The sequence below is a fragment of the Cyprinus carpio genome, chromosome B22 (assembly GCF_018340385.1).
Source record: "Cyprinus carpio isolate SPL01 chromosome B22, ASM1834038v1, whole genome shotgun sequence".
In the NCBI taxonomy this organism is placed as follows: Eukaryota; Metazoa; Chordata; class Actinopteri; order Cypriniformes; family Cyprinidae; genus Cyprinus; species Cyprinus carpio.
The window spans coordinates 15,012,560-15,037,340 of record NC_056618.1 but is presented as its reverse complement, the minus strand read 5'-3'; the positions used below and the strand labels follow the sequence as shown (position 1 = coordinate 15,037,340).

Sequence of the window (24,781 nt, the reverse complement as noted above, 5' to 3'; positions counted from 1 at the left end):
TATGCCATGTCATATTTAGTGTTTACTTTTCTTTCATTATTAGCCTCTACTGTGTGAAATACAACATTTATGCAGTGGACGTCACCAAACAATTTTTTAACTCATCTGTTCCCCTACATCAAACCATTAATATTAAAAATAAACCAAATTTTCTGCACTGCATGGGTATGTTAGTATCTTTAAACCCATGTTTAAAATAATAACTTGTCGATAACGTCTACAATCATGAGTTTTGATAAAAAACAGCATTGATAGTTGATATGTGACAATCTAGTTGGCTAATTAACAGTAGCCATTGCTTTCCATAGTATATATAAAATAAAAAAAATACTCTGAAAATCAGAGTATTTTTTTTTCTATACTATGGAAAGCAATGGCTACCGTTACCTTTTTGGTTACCAACATTCCATAGTATGGAGAAAAACACTCTGGAAGCCAACAGATACAGACAAAATACTATTAAAATCAAACGCTACCCACAAATGTTCTCCACACAACATACAAAAAAACACCTAAATTCAATGTTCAACAGAAACAGAAACCAAACAGGTGACGGTAACCATTGGCTTCCAAAGTATTTTTCTCCATACTATGGAAGTCAATGGCTACCTTCAATTGTCATATGTAACAAAACAGTTGACGGTAGCCTTTCACTTCCATAGTGTTTTTTTTTTTTTTTTTATACTATGGAGGGCAATGGCTACCGTCAACTGTAACCAAAAAGGTGACAGTAGCCATTGGCATCCATAGTGTTTTTTCCATACTGTGGAGGGCAATGGCTACTGTCAACTCTAACCAAACAGTTGACGGTAGCCACTGACTTCCATAGTGATTTATTTTCCATACTATGGAAGGCAATAGCTATCGTCAACTGTAACCAAACAGGTAACGGTAGCAATTGGCTTCCAAGGTATTTTTCTCCATACTATGGAAGTTAATAGCTACCGTCAACTGTCAACTGTAACCAAACAGCTGATGGTAGACATTGCCTTCCATAGTATGAAAAAAAAAAAAAACTATGGAAGCCAATAGCTACCATCAACTGTCAACTGTAACCAAACAGTTGTCGGTTAAAAAAAAATACTATAGTATTTTTTTTTTTTATACTATGGATGTCAATGGCTACCGTCAACTATTTGGTTACAGTTAACAGGATATTTTATAGTTTCCATAGTATAGTATGGAAAAAATACTATGGAAGCCAATGACTACCATCATCTGTCAACTGTAACCAAACAGTTGTCGGTAGCTATTGACTTCCATAGTGTTTTTTCCATACTATGGATGTCAATGGCTACCGACAACTGTTTGGTTACCAACATTCTTTTTTATTTCATTGTTAATTTAATTTTTTGGTGAACTATCTCTTGATTAACTCTAAAGTTCTCACTAGAACCAGGTCAGTGTGCAGTAGAAACTGAATGATCAGTGGTTTTGAATGGAGCCCGAAATGCTGCAACAATCATAGGTATTTTATGTGGTGACTGAATGTGGTTAAGTGTCTCAGCGGGTCTCGAAAACCTCATAAAAATATGCATTGTAATTTGAATAGTTGTACATATTCGAGTGAAGGAAAAAAACAGTGTTGTCTTGGTCTCTGTTGCACACTTAAGACAGTGCCAAACATAATTAGAAACTGGAAATGGATGAAATTACAGAGCTAGCTGCGATGCTTGAAGTGGATGCAGAATGCATATATTTTTTATATAAAGGATGTGTCCTGCTCCTGTAGTCTAGTTTTGAGTTAAAAATGCTGGAAGGGTATTTTTATCGAGTATGTTAAAAAACCTATAGGTGTTCTGACAGGTACAGGCAAGACTAAAAGTCCTGTTTACACTAGGTGATACAGTTTTGGTTCATTTCAGCATTTTATATTCATTTTTCTTCTTTGGGGATTTGATGTGTGGAGAAAGTGAACATGGAGGCGTTTGGTCTTTAATGCAACAGCACACAAGGGTTTGCTGAGTGATTTATGAATGTATTGTTTCAGTGGTGTGTGAAATAAATTGCTTTTAAAAAGCTTCAGTGAAGTCTCCAAATGGATATAGTTTCATTCATTAGTAATGGATCCATAATCAGACTGCATATATGCTTCTAAATCCCCAAGTTCCATACTTTAAAAAAAAAATACTATGGTATTAAGAAATTCCAATACACATATTGTAGTTTTTACATTGTACTTTAATGACTTCTATATTACTATAAAATTTATGTTAACCTGATTAAAAAAAAAAGTTGTCAATCCAGTCACTTGTCAGAACTCAAGTGTTAAGTTTATGATGCTGTCAGCTGGTGACTAAATTATATTTTACAATACATTTCAATAGAAAGCAGCTATTTTAAATAGTAAGAATATTTCAGAATTTTACTGTTTTTGCTGTTCTTTGGATCAAATAAAGGCAGGCTTGGTGAGCAGAAGAGACTTCTTTAAAAACATTAAAAATCTTACTGCAGAAATACGTTTGACTGGTTGAATATTTTAAATTAAATAATTATTTACAGAGTTTAATAATAGCAGTTACTAACATTTAGTGTTTACAAATCTGAGCAAGATAAAATAACAATGCAAGTCAAAAAAATTAATTTAAAAAACACACTAAAATACAGTGCAAACAAGGCCAATATTTCTGGTATTTTAATGAACAAAGACCACCCGTTTTGATCGGTCCATTGCGAGCTGAACGTGGAGACGCATTTTGCATTTATATGTATGTATATATATATATATATATATATATATATATATATATATATATATATATATAATATATATATATATTTTAAACAATTTTAAATTAATTGTTTTGCATTTGAATATATTTTCTAATTATTGTAATCTATTCCTGTGATGCAAAGCTGAATGTTTAGCATTATAACTCCAGTCTTCAGCATCACGTGATCCTTCAGAAATTATTCATCAACATTGATTATAATAAGAAATGTTTCTTGAGCAAATAATCATATAAATATTGATTTCTAAAGGATGGTATGACACACTGAAGACTGGAGTATAATAATGCTCAAAATTCAGCTTTGCTTCACAGGAATAAATTACATTTAACATAGGAAACAGTTATTTTAAATTGTACCACACTGTAAATGTTGAAAATAATACAGTATACACACACACACACACACACACACACACACGTTGTTTTTATAGAACAGCACACATGGTTAAATTAATTGAAGAATCACTCATATATTATATTATTTAATACATATTATATTACACTATTAACCTGATTTGATTGTGTTCAACATGATATAGCAAGACATCTATGAACATTCAACTTTACAAACAGAGATATTACAATAAAATACAGCAGTTGCATTATCTATAAATAAAAATTTGGTTTACTGTGTGGTTAACTGCTGAAAAAACAGTAAATTCATAAAGTAAGCTCTGTTTTAGGCCTTTCTTTTTATTTATTTGTGTACAGTATTTGCACTAAAGACTACAACATCACAAATCATTCAAAACAACTGATATAATTAATCGTATAAATATGATTATATAATAATGTAAATAATTAATTATTCCTTTTTTTCTCAAAAAGAAGCACATAATTCACTTTACCTGCTTGGTGAGTGTATCCCACTGATCTCTGAGATAAAAAAAACGCGTCTCCTCTCCTTCACAGCGAATGATTGACAGATGACACTAGGCTTCTTGAATTCCCCGCCACATAAAAGGCGAAACAGCGCCATGAAATCTACGCGTGGCCACAAATATATTGCATCCGTAGTGTTAAGCATTACCATAGAGAATGAATGGGAAAAGTTAAGGGGAGTTAAGCTCAACTAAGACCGGGGTTCGATTCCCCGATGGGGAGAATAGCAATCTTTTGAAACCCATTTCATTTTCAATGGGTTTGAGACATAATTTTTTTTTTTTTTTTTTATCAAGCAAGAAGAGGGTACTTCTGTCAGGAACACTAAAGTCAAAGATTACTGACAATTAGCATAGAGTTTATACTGATAGAGGAGGAGTTGGGGATGGAGGAGGGTAATTAGCTGTTGAGCAACGAGAAAGCTGGTGATAATACTGAATCTTATAAATGAATCTTGTATACTGATCTTATATATGGGTACTGTGAAAGGTGTCGCATCCCTATAGGTAGATGTGGATAAACTGAGAGTCAGCTGACGCGAGCTTAACTAACGTGACCTGCCAGAACTAACGCTAAACTTGATTTATGGCCCGAGCTTAGGAACAGAGAAAGATTAAGTGAGGGTTAGGTGAAGAATCAGGATTTTCCTCCACCTGACATTGATGTCACTCCTGACATAGTGCTCCTGATTCAAAGAGGTGGGCCACAAGCACAAAATCATGTTTGTTTTTTGTTAGTTACAACACTCAAACCATAGAACAATATTTCAAGATAAATTAACTTTTTGTTCTGAGATATACTCAAAACTTAAACTTTAAATGCTTCAAAAAAGACATTAAAACTACAACAATTCTGCAAGATGGTGGGAATGCAACGGCATTTAACCATAATTCTTCGCAATATGAACAGCCAACCAGAACTGTTTACACAGTTATAGTGTAGTTATACTGAAAGTCAAAGTAATATACCATACATATAGGTTAGACATGTTCAGTTGTCCAACATCTACCCCTTGTGGTTTGTTTTGGTATTGACTTGGACAAAACAAGAAGTTGGACCAGAGCTTAGAAACTGAGAAAGATTTAGTTGAGGAGGATCAGGTTTCTGTCGTTATTGCTCCTGACATAGTGCTCCAGATGGAGGGTTAGTTGTTTTTTGTAAACCGTGAGCATTTGGCCCAGCTGAGTCGCTACTTCCGAGCCATTTTTTTTTTTGGCAGTGGTCAGCAGAACACCAGGAAGCATGTTGAGATTAAGGACCTTTGACCACAGCACTGGAAAAAAATTCCAGCCAATGTTACGTACACTCAAGTGTAAGTATATGTTGCCATCTACTGGCCATGTTTTCAGCTTATTCCTCGTTAGTATAGTGGTCAGTATCCCCGCCTGTCACGCGGGAGACCGGGGTTCAATTCCCCGACGGGGAGGATAGCAATCTTTTGAAAACACATTTAATTTTCAATGGGTATGAGATGAAAAATGATTTCTTTTCAAGAAGAATTAGGTACCTATGACCTCAGCTTAGGCACAGAGATTTTTTTTGTTGAGAAAGTTCAGGATGGTGTATATGTCTATGTAATGTGGAAGCTCGTGGTAATACTGAAGTTGAGATTATATTAGAGGTCTGCACAGGCTTTAAACTGAAGCCCGAACCCGGCCTGTACCCGAGATCGTCTGACCCGACCCGGGTGGCACAGTTAAATTTAGAGCCTAAACCCAAAATCTTTTTTTTTTTTTCACAAAATCATGCTTGTTTTTTTGTTAGTTGCAACACTCAAACCATAGAACAATATTTCAAGATAAATTAACTTTTTGTTCTGAGATATACTCAAAGCTTAAACTTTAAATGCTTCAAAAATGACATTCATTTACAACACTTCTGTTGAACGCAACGGCATTTAAGCATAATCCTTTGCAATATGAACAGCCAACCAGAACGGTTTACACAGTTATTATTCAGCATCGCGTTAGTTCAGTCAGGCCACGTTAGTCACGCTTGCATCAGCCGACAGTCAGCTGTTCCTGACGTGTACCAATCAGTCTTGACACCTATCACATGCGGTCTATTTAAATTCCCATTCTTCAGCATCTCTTCTGTCACATCGCTGCTTGCAATTAACTCCCTCCTCCAACCCCAACTCCACCAACTGAACCTGTAATCCAATCTAACTTTGTTCTTTCTTTACAGTCTCTTCACTGGAAGCAGTCTCTATCACATTTCATTTACAACTCATGTAATGGTAACTTGTAATTATGTATGCATATAATGGTTCTGTTCTGTACCCCAGGGGGGTTTGTCTTGCTGCTCTCCCCGCTCTGTCCAAGCATGGCTGCATGGACAGGCTTGTGGAGTCTTGCCCAGAACATAACCATACCGCCAACACTAACTGTATGCAATATTATTGTCATAAATATACTTGACGGAAGTGGTCCTGATTGAAGTGTAGTTATACTGAAAGTCAAAGTAATATACCATACATATAGGTTAGACATGTTCAGTTGTCCAACATCTACCCCTTGTGGTTTGTTGTGGTATTGACTTGGACAAAAACAAGAAGTTGGACCAGAGCTTAGAAACTGAGAAAGATTTAGTTGAGGAGGATCAGGTTTCTGTCATTATTGCTCCTGACATAGTGCTCCAGATGGAGGGTTAGTTGTTTTTTGTGAACCGTGAGCATTTGGCCCAGCTGAGTCACTACTTCCGAGCCATTTTTTATTTTTATTTTTTTTTTACAGCAGAACACCAGGAAGCATGTTGAGATTAAGGGCCTTTGACCACAGCACTGGAAAAAAATTCCAGCCAATGTTACATACACTCAAGTGTAAGTATATGTTGCCATCTACTGGCCATGTTTTCAGCTTATTCCTCGTTAGTATAGTGGTCAGTATCCCCGCCTGTCACGCGGGAGACCGGGGTTCAATTCCCCGACGGGGGAGGATAGGAATCTTTTGAAAACACATTTAATTTTCAATAGGTAAACGCGAGATGACAAAATGATTTTTATTCAGCAAAGAAAGAAGGTTACCTATGACATCAGCTTAGGCACAGAGATTTTTTTTTGTTGAGAAAGTTCAGGATGGTGTCTATGTCACAACTGACATACTGCTCCAGGCGGAGACTGAGTCCCTACTTTCAAGCCTTGTTTTTTGGCAGTGGTCAGGACAGCACCAAGCATTTGGCCCAGCTGAGTCCCTACTTCCGAGCCATTTTTTATTTTTTTTTGGCAGTGGTCAGCAGAACACCAGGAAGCATGTTGAGATTAAGGACCTTTGACCACAGCACTGGAAAAAAATTCCAGCCAATGTTACGTACACTCGAGTGTAAGTATATGTTGCCATCTACTGGCCATGTTTTCAGCTTATTCCTCGTTAGTATAGTGGTCAGTATCCCCGCCTGTCACGCGGGAGACCGGGGTTCAATTCCCCGACGGGGAGGAAAGCAATCTTTTGAAAACACATTTAATTTTCAATAGGTATGAGACGACAAATGATTTTTATTCAGCAAGAAGTAGGTACCTATGACCTCAGCTTAGGCACAGAGATTTTTTTTTGTTGAGAAAGTTCAGGATGGTGTCTATGTCACAACTGAAAGAGTTGTTTGTTAACCATGGGCATTTGGCCCAGCTGAGTCCCTACTTTCAAGCCTTGTTTTTTGGCAGTGGTCAGAACAGCACCAAGACACATATCTGGATAAAGGAAGTTGGACCACAAACACAAAACCACAGCCAAAATTTTTGGTTGCAATGCTCTGGATGTATAGAAGTGACAAGTCAAGTTCTGAGACACACAGAACTTAAACTTAGATGCTTCACCAAAGCCCCCTTGTATTCAAACACTGCAAATTGCAATTAAATAAATTAATGCAAGGATATACCCAGACTGTAGTCTACCCTTGTGCAATTATTTGAATGACTTGTCTGGCTTTAAGAGCCAGTTGACAATATAGAGGATGCAAATCTTAAAAAAAAGAAATAGTGACAAGATCATATCACAAAATGCCAGGTGTTTTTATTGTAAATATAAAAAAACTCCACACAGTGGTTTCTCAAGTGAAGTCATTCACCTCTTGAGCTATGTAGATAATTACCACAAAAATTTTCATCTGCATTTCCCAAAGTAGTATACATTACATACTGTATGGGTTAAAGATGTTTAGTTGTCCAATATCTACCCCTGGTGGTTTGGTTTGGTATTGACTTGACAAAACTTGCATACATACACATTATAAGTCCTGATGTTTAGACTAATGCCAGCTTTATATAACTCAACAATCCCTGAAAGATACTGCTAGAGGAAGTTTTTTTCTCTAGCACTTTAACTGAGATAATTTAGCCCTGGTTTTTATTTGCTTGCTGACCCCATTCCCATAGAGAGTGAGTGACAGGTTGGAGCAAGGATATAACTGTCACATGACACACTTCAGCAGAAAAGTGAGTGTTGGGAGGGGGAGTGCAGTCATGACTTGTGCAAAGCAAGATATAGGTACAACTGACCAGAGCTTAAGGACCGAGAAAGATTTAGTTGAGGAAGATCAGGATGTTGTCAATGTCACTCCTGACACAGTGCTCCAAGTGGAGGGGGAGTTGTTCCTTGTAAACCGTGAGCAATTGGTCGATCTGACTCTCGAATCCCGAGCCTTGTTTTTTGGCAGTGGTCGGGAGAGCACCAGGAAGCACACTGAGATCAAGGGAGTTGGACTGCAGCAGTTCCACACACTAATGGAGTTTACAAAGAACTTGAAGCTTAACCTAGACTGCAAGAATGTCCTTGGCATTTTGGAGGCTGCAGACTTCCTCCAGTTGGATAGGGCTCGGTTACTCTGCTGCAAGTTCTTGGAAAGACAATTGCATCTTAGTAACTGCTTGGGAATGATGGCCTATGCTTGGTAGCTCAGCTGTCTGGACCTCTACACAGCAGCAAGGAAAGTAGTCTTAACACATCTACCTGCCTTAGCCTACGAGCAGGACTTTATGTTCCATCCGAAGGAAAGCATTGCTGACCTCCTTGCTAGTGCCAACATAAGCCTTCCCAAAGAAGACTTGGCTCTTGATGTGGCCCTTCGCTGGGCAACATTTGACCCAAGTTGGGAAGAGGACTTCATTGGAACTGGTGGGTCTGGTTAGGCCTGAGTGCTTAAGTTTACCCTACATTACTGATCTTCTGACCAAGATAAACAGTTCAGACCTACATGCTAAGCTCATTTGTAGACTGAACAATAACTTGCCCAGCAGTTGGACTTTGAGCAGGTCCATGCCTAGAACTTGCTCAAGGGAAACCCTGTTTGTTCTCGGGGGACCTCATGAACAAGACACACAGCTGCTGTATCAGTTTCACCCCTAAAGTGGAAGGTGGCAATCACATCCTCCTGTGCAAATGAAGTGTCTCACACAGTACTCTGTGGCTGCGGTAGGTAACAACCTCATCAGATCCTATACATTTTAATCTTCCACAACTTGCTAGCATAAGGCGCTTTCGGCCGGAGGAACCTCTTCATAGTTCTTAGAACTATTGGCAGAAGTACTGGCTTTTTGGCATGTTTACGCCACAAGAACTAGTAACTTATTTGTTCTAGGAACTAAATTGGTTCCTACTTCAGAGTAGGGTCTAGAGCAGCTCTATAGGAACTACCAGTGATGTAAGTGTATGCTGATTGGCCAAACGCATATGAAACACTGGCTACACGGCATTTTTAAAAATCATGTAAAAGTATTCACTACATGAACATGGAAATTAGCGATAAGGGCATTTACATGTTTATCTGCACTGTTTTGTTCTTTTCTCAGCCTCATTGATAACACTGCAAGTTGTCAGAGGAGATTTTGTCTGATTTTCATGCTCTTTCTTTTCCATGAAAATTGTGCGTTTACATTACATCTTCATTTTCACAATACCCACGACACACAACAAAAACAGCTTTGATCATGTTCACATTCAATCCAGTCACATCACATTCACTGGTTGTTGATGTTTATAAATTCCATGAAAAAATACGTCACTGTCGATCGCTTCAGAGTTCCTGTTGCCAGTGCGAATGCAACTAGGAAAATGGCCCGAGGGGGCAAAATGGTTCTCTAGGACCGACCCTGCTGCCTAGCTCCTAGAACTAAAGCTCCTAGAATTATGTGGTGCGAAAGCACATAATGACCTACCTGGAACATAACCCGATCAGGTGGTACATGCCCTTTCCAGGAGTGCCGAATCCTGTTTCTGGAGATCTACATTCAGTGCTCCAATATATGGTGTGTATATACTGGAGTGTAACCATGGTGTGTAAGCCCCTTTAATGAGCTTGTTCAGGTGTGTTTGATAAGGATTGTAGTTGAACTTTGCATGAAAGTAGATCTCAAGAATCAGAATTGGGCATTTCGATTTCATTGTCTTACTTTCCACACCATCTAAAATAATATTTCTTGAACAACATAGTAGTGACTGGAGGCTACTTCCGGTATGTGTTTGGTATAGTGTGGACTGGGTGAGCATATGCACTATATCCACCCATCACAAGCGATGGGTGGATGGCCCGGCAATGTACAGGTGCTGGTCATATAATTAGAATATCATCAAAAAGTTGATTTATTTCACTAATTCCATTTCAAAAAGTGAAACTGTATATTATATTCATTCATTACACAGAGACTGATATATTTCTTTTAATTTTGATTTTTATAACTTACAACTAAGGAAAATCCCAAATTTAGTTTCTCAGAAAATTAGAATATTACTTAAGACCAATACAAAGAAAAGGAAATCTTGGCCAACTGGAAAGTATGAACATGAAAAGTATGAGCATGTACAGCACTCAATACTTAGTTGGGGCTCCTTTTGCCTGAATTACTGCAGCAATGCGGCGTGGCATCGAGTCGATCAGTCTGTGCCACTGCTCAGGTGTTATGAGAGCCCAGGTTGCTCTGATAGTGGCCTTCTGCATTCTTGGGTCTGGCATATCGCATCTTCCTCTTCACAATACCCCACAGATTTTCTATGGGGTTAAGGTCAGGTGAGTTGGCTGGCCAATTAAGAACAGGGATACCATGGTCCTTAAACCAGGTACTGGTAGCTTTGGCACAGTGTGCAGGTGCCAAGTCCTGTTGGATCATGAAATCTGCATCTCCATAAAGTTGGTCAGCAGCAGGAAGCATGAAGTGCTCTAAAACTTCCTGGTATATGGCTGCGTTGACCTTGGACCTCAGAAAACACAGTGGACCAACACCAGCAGATGACATGGCACCCCAAACCATCACTGACTGTGGAAACTTTACACTGGACCTCAAGCAACGTGGATTGTGTGCCTCTCCTCTCTTCCTCCAGACTCTGGGACCCTGGTTTCCAAAGGCAAAATTTACTTTCGTCAGAGAACATAACTTTGGACCACTCAGCAGCAGTCCAGTCCTTTTTGAAGCGAGATGCTTCTGACGCTGTCTGTTGTTCAAGAGTGGCTTGACACAAGGGATGCGACAGCTGAAACCCATGTCTTGCAAACGTCTGTGCGTAGTGGTTCTTGAAACACTGACTCCAGCTGCAGTCCACTCTTTGTGAATCTCCTCCACATTTTTGAATGGGTTTTGTTTCACAATCCTCTCCAGTGTGCGGTTATCCCTATTGCTTGTACACTTTTTTCTACCACATCTTTTCCTTCCCTTCGCCTCTCTATTAATGTGCTTGGACACAGAGCTCTGTGAACAGCCAGCATCTATTTCAATGACCTTTTGTGTCTTGCCCTCCTTGTGCAAGGTGTCTATGGTCATCTTTTGGACAACTATCAAGTCAGCAGTCTTCCCCATGATTGTGTAGCCTACAGAACTAGACTGAGAGACCATTTAAAGGCCTTTGCAGGTGTTTTAAGTTAATTAGCTGATTAGAGTGTGGCACCAGGTGTCTTCAATATTGAACCTTTTCACAAAATTCTAATTTTCTGAGATTGAATTTGGGATTTTCCTTAGTTGTCAGTTATAATAATCAAAATTAAAAGAAATAAACATTTGAAATATATCAGTCTGTGTGTAATGAATGGATATAACATACAAGTTTCACTTTTTAAATAGAATTAGTGAAATAAATCAACTTTTTGATGATATTCTAATTATATGACCAGCACCTGTATAAGTCCAGACACAGCCACTGCTTAGCGCTCTGGAGTTCCAGCTGTTTGTGTTTGGTGGTAGCATGGATGAGGGGCCTGTGGCTTGGGCAAGTCTTGCCCTCAAGGTCAACTGCCCTGCCGACTTTACTTCAAACCCCAAATACATCTAAAACACCTAACAGGATTATTTAAAAATTGCACAGGTGTGATTGATTAGGGTTGGAGCTAAACTCAAGAGCCAATGTTTTCCACTCTTTTTAAGGTAATACTTTTCAAAGGTGCCACCACAAATAGTTTTGTATCAGTTCTATACACTTTGGTAGACCAAAGTGAATTCTTATTGGATACATGTGTACTACTTTTCCAGTTACGACCTTCCTGCAACAGAGCTCAATGGTTCTCTCTACGTACGGAGAGGACAGGCTCTGTGCTTAGACATTGACACAGACGAGTGGACCATTCTTCAAGAGGACTGTCTGGACAACAAATTCTTCACAGGCTGTGCCACAGTTAAAGGGCAGATTTACATACTAAGCGAGAGGAAGATAAACAAAACATACCCAAACATGATTCTACTGGACCCTTACATTGACACTTGCTTGGAAGTTGATGATAAAATACCCTGTCCTGTCCCCATAAGAGGTTGTATCATAATGCATGTCAAGCCTTTCTAAAGCCATAATGTCAACACGATTCCTTCTTTAAGACAGAGGACAAGTATTAAACCAATGCAGGAACATTTTGTTCAGCAATGTTGAGGATAATCATATTCTAAAACATTTTTATTGTTATTCAAAAGGTCACAGAGAAAAAATGTTGATTGAGAAGCAAGTATGCAATATTAACAGTATTTAAGATTATAAGAATATATCCCTCTTCTGTCATTGTTACAAGTAATATAACAGCTACAAAATGTTGCATTAACAAACTCAGAACATGGTAAATCCCAATAAAAAAAGAGGAAAATTCTTACAGGTCTTTTTAAAAACATAAGTTAAACAGTGAAAGACAGATGCACAGCTTTAGAACGAAAGGTCAGTTATGGTTGCTGTGCAAATAAACTTTCTAGAACCATCTAGAACTACAAAACCACTTTGCCTTTAGCCCTTGGAGCAGATTGTATAAATCAAGGGGCCTACATAGGCTTCTTCAAATTTAACTATCCCCTTAGGCACATGCTCCAGTGAGAAATAACCTGATTCCTCAACTGGTAAGGCAATGCACAACCAAAGTGCCATCTGACAAAACACTACAAATTCTTTCAGTAGCAGAATCACTAAGACAAGTGGACATTTTACCACTAGATGGCGCCGCAAGTCTTTCCCAGTGGTCCACCAATGCCAAATTTTGAAAACAAGAGCCACTGCAGAACATTCACACATTTCCACACAACTTAGAAGAATACCTATAAAAATACAAAAGTATTTAAAAAGAATGCATCTAAATGTTGTGGGTCTCTCTAGTCAGGAGAGTTGACTTTTTTTTTTTAAATATCACTGTTCCATAATGAACAGTTGCAGAATTAGTAAACTAATCAACAATTAAATACTTAAGATGTCTGTTTATGAACCATTTTTATGTATGCATACATGGTTTAATCTGAGTTTAAGTGCTACTCAGCCAATGCACTATAATTAATTAGACTAACTTTAAACAAATTAATTAAAGTTGAACCGATTTCCAATATACTCCAATGGTAACGTAATAATACAAACTAGTAGTATTTTTTGTTTTCTTTTACGCAAAAAACATACTAAGCATTAAATTACAATAAAAACCAAAAAAACCAAAATAAGAAAATAAAATTAGAATACCAACAAACAAGATAATACAAAAAAATTGGACCCCTAAATCGTTAAATTAACAAGTTTATATACATTAATTAGCATTGCTATCTGGCTTTTGGCATTCTGCTATTAATTTTTCGCCCCTGATTCGTTAAATTGTTCAGAACACAGTTATCGGCCAACGACACCAATTTAGAGTTAAAGGCACCCTTTTTCTGCTCACAGCTGTGTTCTTCTTCTCCACCTTCATCTTCTTCCTCTTCATCAGCCTCACTCTCTTCATCGCTCCGTTCATCGCGTTCAACTAAAACACGTTTGTTAGAAAAGTATGGGATAACGTAATATATAAACTTACGAATTAATATACTCACTTTGCCTAAAAAGACAAATTTGTGAACCATTCGAAGAATCAGCCAAGCCCAGAAGATGTGAAGGGCCTGAAGAACCAGCAACAGGCCGTTCAAGAAATAATAACCGGAGTACGGAGGAAAGACGTCCAACGAATCCACCACAGCTGTGTATATGATTCTGGAAATAAACCAAAATACGGTTTATAAATTATAAGAAGATTTTAGCCAAGTCAAAGTCTTAGATTTGAGAAGACCCATTCAAAACTATTTGAAATCAGCATTAAATGAAATGAAGTCTGATGAAGTTCTTACCTGAATGGGAAAACCACAAGGCGAGTTACCAGGAATACGGCGGTGAAAACAACAAACAAGGTGTTGCAGGTCTTTCTCCATCCAGCATAACTGAACATTTTAGCAGACTGCAAATCAAGCAAAAACAAAACATTAGTTATTTGTTAAAGGATAAATTAAATGAATGTTTATACCTTCATTTATTTAGCAGAAATTCATTTATTAAAATAATTAATTTATTTCATTTATTAAAGCACTATTTACTTTTATAATGTTCGTAATTTCTGAAAAAAAAAAAGATTTCATAGTGACCTATTAAAATGTTTTTTAATATAAAAAAATTATTAAATAGTTTTTTTTATTTAATTACTTAATTAGACATGCTTTTTGATTAATAATCTTTAATTTAACCATTAAAAGGTAATCCAAAAAAAAAAAAAAAAAAAAGAAAAAACAGAATTTGTTAAAAAAATAAACAGAATTACTGCAGGAAAATTAAATGCATTTCATAGGGTCCTAAAAATGTAATGCTAGTAAAACTTTTAATACACTGTTCTTAAATGGTATATGTTTCACGACACAATTTTATTTTATTTTAATCATTAAATGAGAGATTAAAAGATTAAAACAAGTGAAAACAAAAACTAAATTAACCCAGAAAAACATAGAATTTGTGAAAAATTAAAATGTAATTTTTGAAAATATAAAACATTTCATTGAGCTCTACATCTATGATGTCATAATGAAAGCTGACAGAGTGGCCAATCAGATTTACCTCCAACAGGAAGTCAGAAGAGTCGTGGACGAGCATCACCAGGGTTCCCACACGCACGTAGTTCGCACAGTACGAGAACGTGATGAGAAAAATGGTGGCAATGTGGTGAATGATCTGAACTATCAACTCCTACAAAACCAACACAACAAACATAAAAAAAAAAAACACACAATTCAATGAAAATAAGGAAAAAAATCTAAATTTCAGGAAACTTACTTTGCGCTTTATGTCCACCGATACGCAGAGCAGAAGCGAGAGGTAGAAGGACAACTCCACAATGTAATACCAGTACTGAGCTTCTGCTACGACCTGCAGACCAAATCACAAATAATATCATCTGGAAAAGCACAACTATGGATTTTATGTCTCTTATATCAGAATTAACACACCAATAATCAAGTGAAAGGTAACAAGGAACAAATATCTAGTTAACGGAAACATTTCATTCCTAAAATTCCCTTGTTTCTGAGAACAAATAAAACATGAACAGTTTTTATTGTAATATTTCGCAGATGGTTCTGGCTCTTGTGAGACAAGTCTTGACTGGTTCCTCCGATTTCTGCCTTATCTTAAATTCCTGCGATTGTTCATGTGTGTGGAGAGCCGTTTGTTACGGACCTGTCTTGGGTATCCGCGCCAGCATTCCCGATGATCCCAAAACCACGGAGTCTGAAAAACACCGTTTGACAAAAAATATTATATGTGAATGTATATGCTTGAATGTGCAAGTTTTGATGAAGAAAATACTGTTTTTCTTTTCTTTTTTTTACTTTGGAGTAAAATGCACCCATTTTTTGTTCATTATATGACCACTAATTTTTGTGTATGAAGTGTATTAGATATTAGATATTATTAAGAAATACATTATTTTTTTTAATTGAATTTTTTTTTTTTTTCAAAAACTTAACTTATATACAAAAACTGACGATTTATATGCTTAATCATCTGTAATTGTATATACATTGTTGTGATTGATTGTGGCTGGAATTTAAGAACTTGGTTAGAAAGAATAATCAAATACAGAAAGTTCAAAATTAGCTTCTGGAATATTTATTTTTATATTTATATATTCACATCTTACTTTAAATGCATATTGAATGTAAAGTACTGTAAAGGTACTGTAATGTCACTGTAGAATTGCATCATTTACAGGAGGTATATACTTTAAAATAACTATTTGGCCATTACATAATACATACATGTAAAATAATAGCCTTTATCCATCACACTGAATTTTTTTATTTTTTGTATTTTGGCCCAGTTCACTCTTAAGTAGCTGTAAAAATAGATCCCTGCTGAATTTGAAATATATATACATCTTCAAGACTAGATAGACACAGGAGAGTTTCTCTTTACTATACACGTTAGGTTTCTCTATAGATGTGTGTCACTCAACCGGAGGGAATCCTGTCAGATCGTCCATCCTTTGAGTGATTCTGGTTTTGTCCGTTAAAGTTAACCTTTTCAAATAACAATCGCAATCCAGGAGAGTGCGTGACTTTATATATGCAGTTAAAATCTGATTTTCTCCAATCATGGTTAAAAAACAAGCTAACAAACTTCATAGCTAGTGTTAGTGAAGCGGTCAGGGGAATCTTTCTAAGCTCCGCCCACAGAAAAAGGGTCTATTAAAATCTTTTTATTAATATTATTATTATTTTATTATATTCTCATAAATATTTTATTTTAAAATAAATATGTATGCAAAAAAAAAAAAAAACTTAAGGACGTTAAATGTAAAAAAAAAAAAAAAACTAGGATGAAAAATGTTCGTTGACAAGCTTTTTTCCCCATGACTAAGAGGAGATGAAGACAAGATGACAATAAGGTCAAAAAATGATAACTATGACTATTTCAACATGCAATTTCATTGACGGAAAAAGATGAGACCAAAATGTATTCAAAAAAAAAAAAAAAAAACTTTACCAAACACATTATTTTTGTTTAAAAAAAAAAGGAGTCAAAATGTTATAAGGCTGCTCTACACTCCTCTACTAGGCGAGCTTTCATGTGTGCGGTTGCCAGATATCAAGAGTTCAAATCCCCGAATCAGAGCTTCGCTGTTACAAGGATACATTTTATGCCCAGTATTTTGCTTATTTTAAAGGGTTAGTTCACCCAAAAATTACTCACCCTTAATTAAAGTGATTATTACGTTTAAAATATGAATATTTTTCTTACAAAAATGCATCGATTCCCTACAGGAGTCCTTTGTTCACCCCCTGCAGCCACGTGAGACACTTTTTTGTAATGGATGGACGCTTTTTATTTAACTTATTTTGGACTTATGCACTGCAACACCTGCTGAGTGGCATTAAACAGCTTGAAAGGTCAAAGACAATTTTTAATATAACTCCAACTGGATTCGTCTGAAAGAAGAAAGTCATACACACCTAGGATGACTTGAAGGTGAGTAATTTATGGCCTAATTTTCATTTTTGGGTGAACTGCAGTAACCCTTACCACTCGCTCCTCATTACGGAAGAAGTGCCGCCGATGATATGAAAACACCAACAAACAAGCTGGAGTTTAGCGATCTAAATGAAAGTGTCACTCAGCCTGGTCTGTGTTCTGTCATGAGATCTCGACTATATTGTTTGCGATTGTGGTTGCTGAATAAATGCATTTACTGAACTAAAATATTTTTCATTTGTTTTACCAGTTATCAGAATGTAGACAGAGACAGTGCATAAGTCTTTGGTATATAAAAAAATGCCTATAATAAATCAGTACTCTAGATGAAGTAAAATAAACCATGTATGAGTCCACATTCTATTGATTTGTGCTTACTGGAGAAAGTGCAATCCCTGAAATGCAAAAGTAAATTTCTCAAATGACAACAATCATTATGCAGGGATACAAACTTATCATGGGTGAAAAAGGAGCCAAAGACACGTAACCCCCCCCCCCCCCCCCCCCCCCCCAAAAAAAGTTAAACACTTGTACAATATTTTAAAGCATTATTATTTTTTAACTTGTGCAATCAAATTTTTTTTCATGGAAATGACATGCAAAATGTACCAAAAATCTTTGTAGGAAACAAAGACATTTGAGATGACAATTACATGAAATTACCATTATATCCAGTAGATGGCAGCAGAGGATCACTCATTAGCTGAGTACAATTAAATAATAATTGATTTAATATTTTTAAATACTTTTACTCATTGCTTTCGACAGAGATGCCTGTGATTGGCTACAATACCGAACCATGTTGTAAAGAGAAACCCCAGCTTAATGGAGATACGTACGTTAATGAGCGAGACGAGACCAGCTGAGAACGCCATGAGATAAAATACAAACCTCCACCTGAGGAAGCACACAGCAAAGCTCATGTTAATCAAATGCAAACACAATCAATCACAGACGTCTGCTGTGGGTTTTAGCAGATTTTAGAGGCTTACGAGGCTTCACAGAACTTCCTGGTGTTGCCGGGTCGGTCCTGGTTTCGGCGGTGGCGCAGCCAGGTCTGGATCTGACGCGGAGTGAGTCCACAGTGCTTCTCCAGAACCAGCAAATCATTCTGAACAAACACAGACACGGGAAAACAAAAATTAGGATTTCTTTGCATTATATTTTTAAACTAATTTGCTGATGTCAAAATTGGCCGGTATGTCAAAAAAGTTTAAATTAAGATTTTTTTGGCACATTTTCTAACTATTATATTGTATTTTATATTATAAATAAACTGCAATATATACCCTGTAAATGAAATGTTTTAATGAATGTTTCTTAAAGGATAAATTAATTCAAATATAAAAATGAAAAATTTACCCTGAAAATGAAATATCACTATCTTTTGCTTTACATGAAAAATGAAAAATGGAATATAAAGGACATTTATTAATTTTTTTGGGTGATTTAATAATTACTGAAACGTAAATATTGTTTAATGTTTTTGTAACTATTTAATTATGTATTAAATGGTTATTTTAATGTAATTTTATAGTAATTTGGCCTCTATAATAATTTCATACACAAAAAATTATGTTTTTATAATTTAAAGATTTATATATATATATATATATATATATAATATATATATATATATATATATATATATTTTTTCTTTGTGTATGAAATTATTACATATACTGCATATATGTACTGTGTATATATATATATATTTTTTTTTTTTAATTTAATACAATATATTTTCCAAATTTATAAGATACTGTATATATATGGCGGTGTGTGTGTGTATTTCTTTTATATAATATCATATATAAATATACATTAATTTTATAAAACAAAATACCTAAAATACGAATGGACCATGGAAGTATTTGATATCATAAAATGTAATAATTATCTATTAATTATCTTAATAATTATACATAATGATTCATAATCATTAATAATTATCTAGAAATTATAAAGAACATTATAAACTACTGTCGTTATGTTATAAATGTTGAATATTATATTATAATATAGTATGCTGCTTTTGAAGATTATGTCTTGAAGTATGCAGTGAATGTATCACCAGGAGAGAAAGCAATTAAAAGAATTCAACAAATTTGAATTTTGATTAATATTGTAATAATATAATTAATAAGTAAACTATTAAAAATCACACGTCACAGACGGCAGGTGCTCATGTGACTCACTAACCTGTGACGGTTGCTGCTTCTTCTGCAGGTAAAACGCCTCCAGCTTCGGGACGGGCATGACACGCACCCAAACCCTGTCCCGGACGCCCAGCCGCCGGCTGAGCGGCAGCGCCACAACCCTGTAACACACAGACAGAGACAAACGTGACTCAACATGCCGGCACTCGAGGGCACGACACTCACCGAAACCTGACACCGTCTGTAACTCAAGATCTTTAATCAAGCGCGAGACGCTGTACAGCGAGAAGTGGGCAGTTTTGATGAGCTAATGGCAAGAAAGGTATTGTAAGCCAGAGGCAATCGCGCCCTTTATGCTATACATACATACATATATACATATACAGCAGGTCTGCGCTTGACTTGCTCTTCCAGACCGGCAGAGTAACTTCATGACTCTGTAATAAAAGAGTGAATAAACAGCCAAGAGGTCAGATTTCATCATATAACAAACTGAAATAAATATTATATATGAAAGGAGGTTTGGTTGATATGCAGAATGCTGTGTAGCCCCGCCCACCAGAGAATTTCATTGGTCCATAATAGTGCTTCTCTTAACTGTGCATTAAATATTAAATAGCTTTTGATTGGCTTTCATTGTGTCACGACGCACAGCGGTTTCGCGTCTATTACTCTACACTGCACCTGCTTAAATTAATTCTCATTACTGTAATGCAGTTTTTCTTAAAAAAATATATATTTTTAAGAATATTTTAATGTATTTATAATAATAATAATAATAATAATGATAATATTAATAATAATGCATTTAAAATTTTAATCATAATTATAATATACTGAAATATGATATAATAAATGTAACTCTCCAAATTAAAGAAAACAGTCACAAGCTTGTGCTTTAATGAAAACACAACTCAAAGATAAAATACAAAATATGTATATATTTATTACTTATATATATATATATATATATATATATATATATATATATATATAATTTTTGCATTTTAAATAAACTTTTGGTAAATTAATAATTATTAAAATTTAATTTTTGCATTTTTAATTAACTATTAACTTTTTAGTTATATAATAAGTAATTAAAATATTAACTTAATTAAAATTATATAGTATTACTTAGTATTGCTTTATATATGTTTTATATGGTAATGTTAAAAATATACATGGATTTTTTAATATATATATATATATATATATATATATATATATATATATATATGTGTGTGTGTATGAGAATAATATTATGTTTGGATAACGATAATGAGAAATTAGTGGCAAATGTTTTGTCATAGAAAAATACACATATAAAATATATACATATTTATATATAACATAAATATTGAATGTGTGGGTGTCATTGTATATGTACACTACAGGTATATAACCAACATACATAACTTCTGTGCAATGTATAATAACATATTTCATTTGATTTCCATTTGAAACTAATATTTCTTAGTGAGATTTGCCCCTAAAAAATGAACACAGAACAAACAAACAGTTCTTTAATAGAAAAAATAAACAAGTGCATTGAGTATCCAGTCGCTGCAAAAACACAATAGCAACAGTGTAAAAATAGCAGCCTGCACCAATGTTTTTTGTTACAAGGAAATATTGACAACAAAACCATGGGAAAACAATGCTCCACTTTCATTCTGTCAGAACTGACACACTAAACTACAGCCTCAGTTCAATCATTCAGAGACAAACTGTTGAATAACATCCCGGTTAACGTTAGAAAGCGTCCTAAGCTCACTAGAGAGAAAACCCTTAGGAGAAATATTAATAACCCAATCCGCTAGTGTTTACAGTAATGATACGCTACCAATCAGAGTTTGCGCCTGTTAATGTTAAATTTCACCTATGAGTTGAATAAAGATGTAACACTGATATGCACCTTTCGAAGACGAACCGCAGTGCGATGAAACCCAGGGCCAAGGGCACGGAGAGGAGCAGGTCGCGGGGGACGGGATGCCGACCTCCGTCCGCCGTCCCTTCAGCGATGTCTTTCCATGTGAGGCCAGGAGGAAGCCAGAAATCCTGCCGCCAAATCCACTGGTTTACAAGTTCCTCTAATCTACAGACGCCAAAGAAGAACGTTAGAGAGGCCTGCTAGCTTAGTACAGCACGTAAACCATCTACAGATAAAATTCAGTCAGCAGTAGACGAATCAACAAACTCACACAATAATATAAATAATGACAGAATTTTTCCATATTGGCTGAACTACTGCTTTAAAATGTAGATTTTGAGCACTTGCAAACAAAAAAAAAAAACAATACCACAAATGAGTTTAAATAAAAAAAATCCTCCGTGACGTAATGATCTCAAAAAAAAAAAAAAAAAAAAAAAATCAGACCGCGAAGGGGTTAAACAGCCTCCGTGACGAAATCATCACAAATTACTAATCTCAGTCCTAATACCTAAAAAAAAAAATAAAAAAAGCAAAAAAGAAAATAAAACACTGTAAAACAGTACATAAGTACCAAAAAAAAACAAAAGCAAAACAAAACGAAAACAAACCAACTCACTCATTAATCTAGAAAATACGTCAAAATTGTAAATTATATCTAAAATACAAAATGACATCTATTATAATCATCTAAAGACATAGCATATTGTCAATTTTAATACAACTGCTGCTTTAATACATACATTTTGAGCACTTGCTATGTGATAAATACAGCACTCTGACAGGTGAGTTTAAATAAAATAACTGAAACAGACAATATTTCCAGAAACGTGTTTTCTAAACTTTAATTTAGGACCGCGAAAGGGTTAACGGGCTCCGTGACGTGACAGCGATTAGCCGATTATTGCCGTTTTCAGGTTGAATATATACATAATCAGATTAAATAAATAAATAAATCTATAAAAGACGTCAGAAATCGACAAAATCACTAATTATTTATGACTTATTACCATACTTTAGTAAGAATCATAATAAGAACGTTCAGAAGATTTTGTTATAAGAGGGTAAAATAAAAAATAAAAAATAACATCCAAACACAACCAACTAAAATAAACATACACTATAAAAATTAGTCATTATTACAATAATATTTAAACGTACGCGATTATAATTAGGCTATAATTTAAAACGTTATTACCTGTCCATGCTTCAGTGATGGAGAATGACTGATTTCGATTAAAGCAGGACACAGGCCTCGTTCTTCTACGCGTCTTTTGTTGTTTATTCCTGCTCTTCTTCGCTGTGAACAGCATCCAGCATCATGATCGCTCAATTAAAATCTAAATGAAAACAAACGCTCGCGCTTGGATTCTTCCGGCGAATATTCGAAGGAATGCGCGCGACCCGCTTCTGACGTCGACATCAACTTACAACCACCACATCAACCTCTGTTTCCAAGACTTTTAACGGCTTCCAAGGGTAAAAAAAATGTCTTGCATTTGTTAAATGATCCCCGAGCCGAGACAATCCAAGCAAACACCGGAGAAACGGACGCTTTCGGCAGCAGCATCTCCTCCGTCTTTCTCTCCATCAGGGAAACATGTTGCAAGGTGCTTTGCTTTCCACAAATCGCCCCCTATTGACCATTAGATGAACATATAACTCTTTCTTTCTGTCTATCTATCTATTGTTTTCCTTCATTTGGATTACAGAGTTTTACCACGAATAATTAACTTGAATATCTGTCAATCAAATATAAATGAAACAAGATTTATGTTTGAAATCCACAACCAGGTTTATAGCTTTATTATTTTGAAATCAAAAGTCTCAGTGGCATACATTACTTTCCCCTTTTCCTGTTATATGTTTTGCCAAGAAAAATGACTGACAGGTGTTTAAAAGGTCTGGCAACTTCCAGCGCCATTTAAGAGAGGAATGCACGTCAGTCCTGTCCGTCTGGCTCCTTACAATGAATCTACTGTCTGTTTTCATATCAGCTGGGATTTCAAACGGAAGAAAACAACCCTTATGTTTATTAATTGTTCTTGGCTGTCTCTCGATGGTCTCATCTCTTGACTATTTAAGGATATTGTGCACAGCACACGAAAACACAATTTGCATGGGTCATTTCTTCTCGTCTATGTTCCATCGAATGACAGTCCTGTAAAATGCATTGCATGTGTTTTATTTGGCTTTTAGCATGCATGTTTTTCCCAGACTGCAGAGCATTAAATCTTAATGCAATATATGTGGCTAAAAGCCAATGTATGCATTGCAAATGTTCAGGATGGCCTTATTATGTATAATATATTCACTGTATGTGAGTTTCCATGATGCCATTCACTGCATGTTCTCTCTGCTATTTTAAACTTAAATATCTGATTTATCAATGGTATTTAAATAAACTCTAGCAACTGCCTAGCAACCAGGCAAAATACCCTAGCAACCACCCAAAACACTCTAGCAACTGCCTTGCAACCAGCCAAAACAACCAAGAAACCACCTAGAACAACCTAGAAACCAGCCAAAGCACTTTAGCAACTGCCTAGTGACCAATCCAAAACACTCTAGAAACTGCCTAGCAACCAGCCAAAACACTCAAGCAAGTGCCTAGTAACCAGCGAAAAACAACACTCTAGCAACTGCCTAGCAACCAGCCAAAACACTCTAGCAACTGCCTGGCAACTAATCAAAACACTTTATCAACTGCCTATAACAGCCAAAACAACCAAGAAAAAACCACCTAGAACAACCTAGAAACCAGCCAAAGCACTTTAGCAACTGCCTAGTGACCAATCCAAAACACTCTAGAAACTGCCTAGCAACCAGCCAAAACACTCAAGCAAGTGCCTAGTAACCAGCCAAAAACCAGGTATTTTGCAACTACCTAGTTACCAATCCAAAACACTCTAGAAACTGCCTAGCAACCAGCCAAAACACTCAAGCAACTGCCTTGCAACCAGCCAAAACAACCAAGAAACCACCTAGAACAACCTAGAAACCAGCCAAAGCACTTTAGCAACTGCCTAGTGACCAATCCAAAACACTCTAGAAACTGCCTAGCAACCAGCCAAAACACTCAAGCGAGTGCCTAGGAATCAGCCAAAAACCAGCTATTTAGCAACTACCTAGTGACCAATCCAAAACACTCTAGAAACTGCATAGCAACCAGCCAAAACACTCTAGCAAGTGCCTAGTAACCAGCCACTATAGCAACTGCCTAGTAACCAATTCAAAACACCCTTGCAAGTGCCTAGCAACCAGCCAAAAACCAGCTATTTTGCAGCTGCCTAGTGATCAATCCAAAACACTCTAAAAACTGCCTAGCAACCAGCCGAAAGACTCTCACAAGTGCCTAGCCACCAGCTAAAAAACAGCCATTCA

At 36.0% G+C, this 24,781-nt stretch overlaps 2 protein-coding genes and 3 non-coding genes across 5 annotated transcripts; 4 read left to right on the top strand and 1 right to left on the bottom strand.

Annotated features, from left to right (window-relative positions):
* The first annotated feature begins 4,968 nt into the window (after positions 1-4,968).
* trnad-guc lies at positions 4,969-5,040 on the top strand. The gene has a single exon. It is a non-coding gene; the product is annotated as a tRNA-Asp (tRNA).
* A 1,437-nt stretch (positions 5,041-6,477) lies between these two features.
* trnad-guc lies at positions 6,478-6,549 on the top strand. The gene has a single exon. It is a non-coding gene; the product is annotated as a tRNA-Asp (tRNA).
* Positions 6,550-6,976: 427 nt separating this feature from the next.
* On the top strand, positions 6,977-7,048 carry trnad-guc. The gene has a single exon. It is a non-coding gene; the product is annotated as a tRNA-Asp (tRNA).
* Positions 7,049-7,922: 874 nt separating this feature from the next.
* Positions 7,923-8,762, top strand: LOC109089545 (kelch-like protein 3). The gene has a single exon (XM_042749629.1). It carries the CDS (start codon positions 8,023-8,025, stop codon positions 8,500-8,502), a length of 480 nt encoding a protein of 159 aa, XP_042605563.1. The 5' UTR covers positions 7,923-8,022; the 3' UTR covers positions 8,503-8,762.
* A 4,797-nt stretch (positions 8,763-13,559) lies between these two features.
* Positions 13,560-23,155, bottom strand: LOC109047731 (ceramide synthase 2-like). Its single transcript, XM_042749473.1, has 11 exons — positions 22,596-23,155; positions 21,383-21,562; positions 19,511-19,628; positions 18,301-18,419; positions 18,148-18,205; positions 15,515-15,565; positions 15,113-15,205; positions 14,897-15,025; positions 14,143-14,249; positions 13,853-14,008; positions 13,560-13,786 (listed from the first exon to the last, which is right to left on the bottom strand). Exons 1-11 carry the CDS (start codon positions 22,601-22,603, stop codon positions 13,585-13,587), a joined length of 1,221 nt encoding a protein of 406 aa, XP_042605407.1. The 5' UTR covers positions 22,604-23,155; the 3' UTR covers positions 13,560-13,584.
* Between the last annotated feature and the right edge of the window lie 1,626 nt (positions 23,156-24,781).

Bases quoted from the DNA above. Each gene is read 5' to 3' on its own strand.
- LOC109089545 (XM_042749629.1), top strand. From the start codon at position 8,023: ATGACACACTTCAGCAGAAAAGTGAGTGTTGGGAGGGGGAGTGCAGTC.
- LOC109047731 (XM_042749473.1), bottom strand. The intron at 18,420-19,510 runs GTTAGTGAGTCA...GTGTTTGTTCAG, and splicing joins AGAAGCAGCAACCGTCACAG to AATGATTTGCTGGTTCTGGA. The intron at 14,250-14,896 runs GTAAATCTGATT...CTTGATTTGCAG, and splicing joins CTTCTGACTTCCTGTTGGAG to TCTGCTAAAATGTTCAGTTA.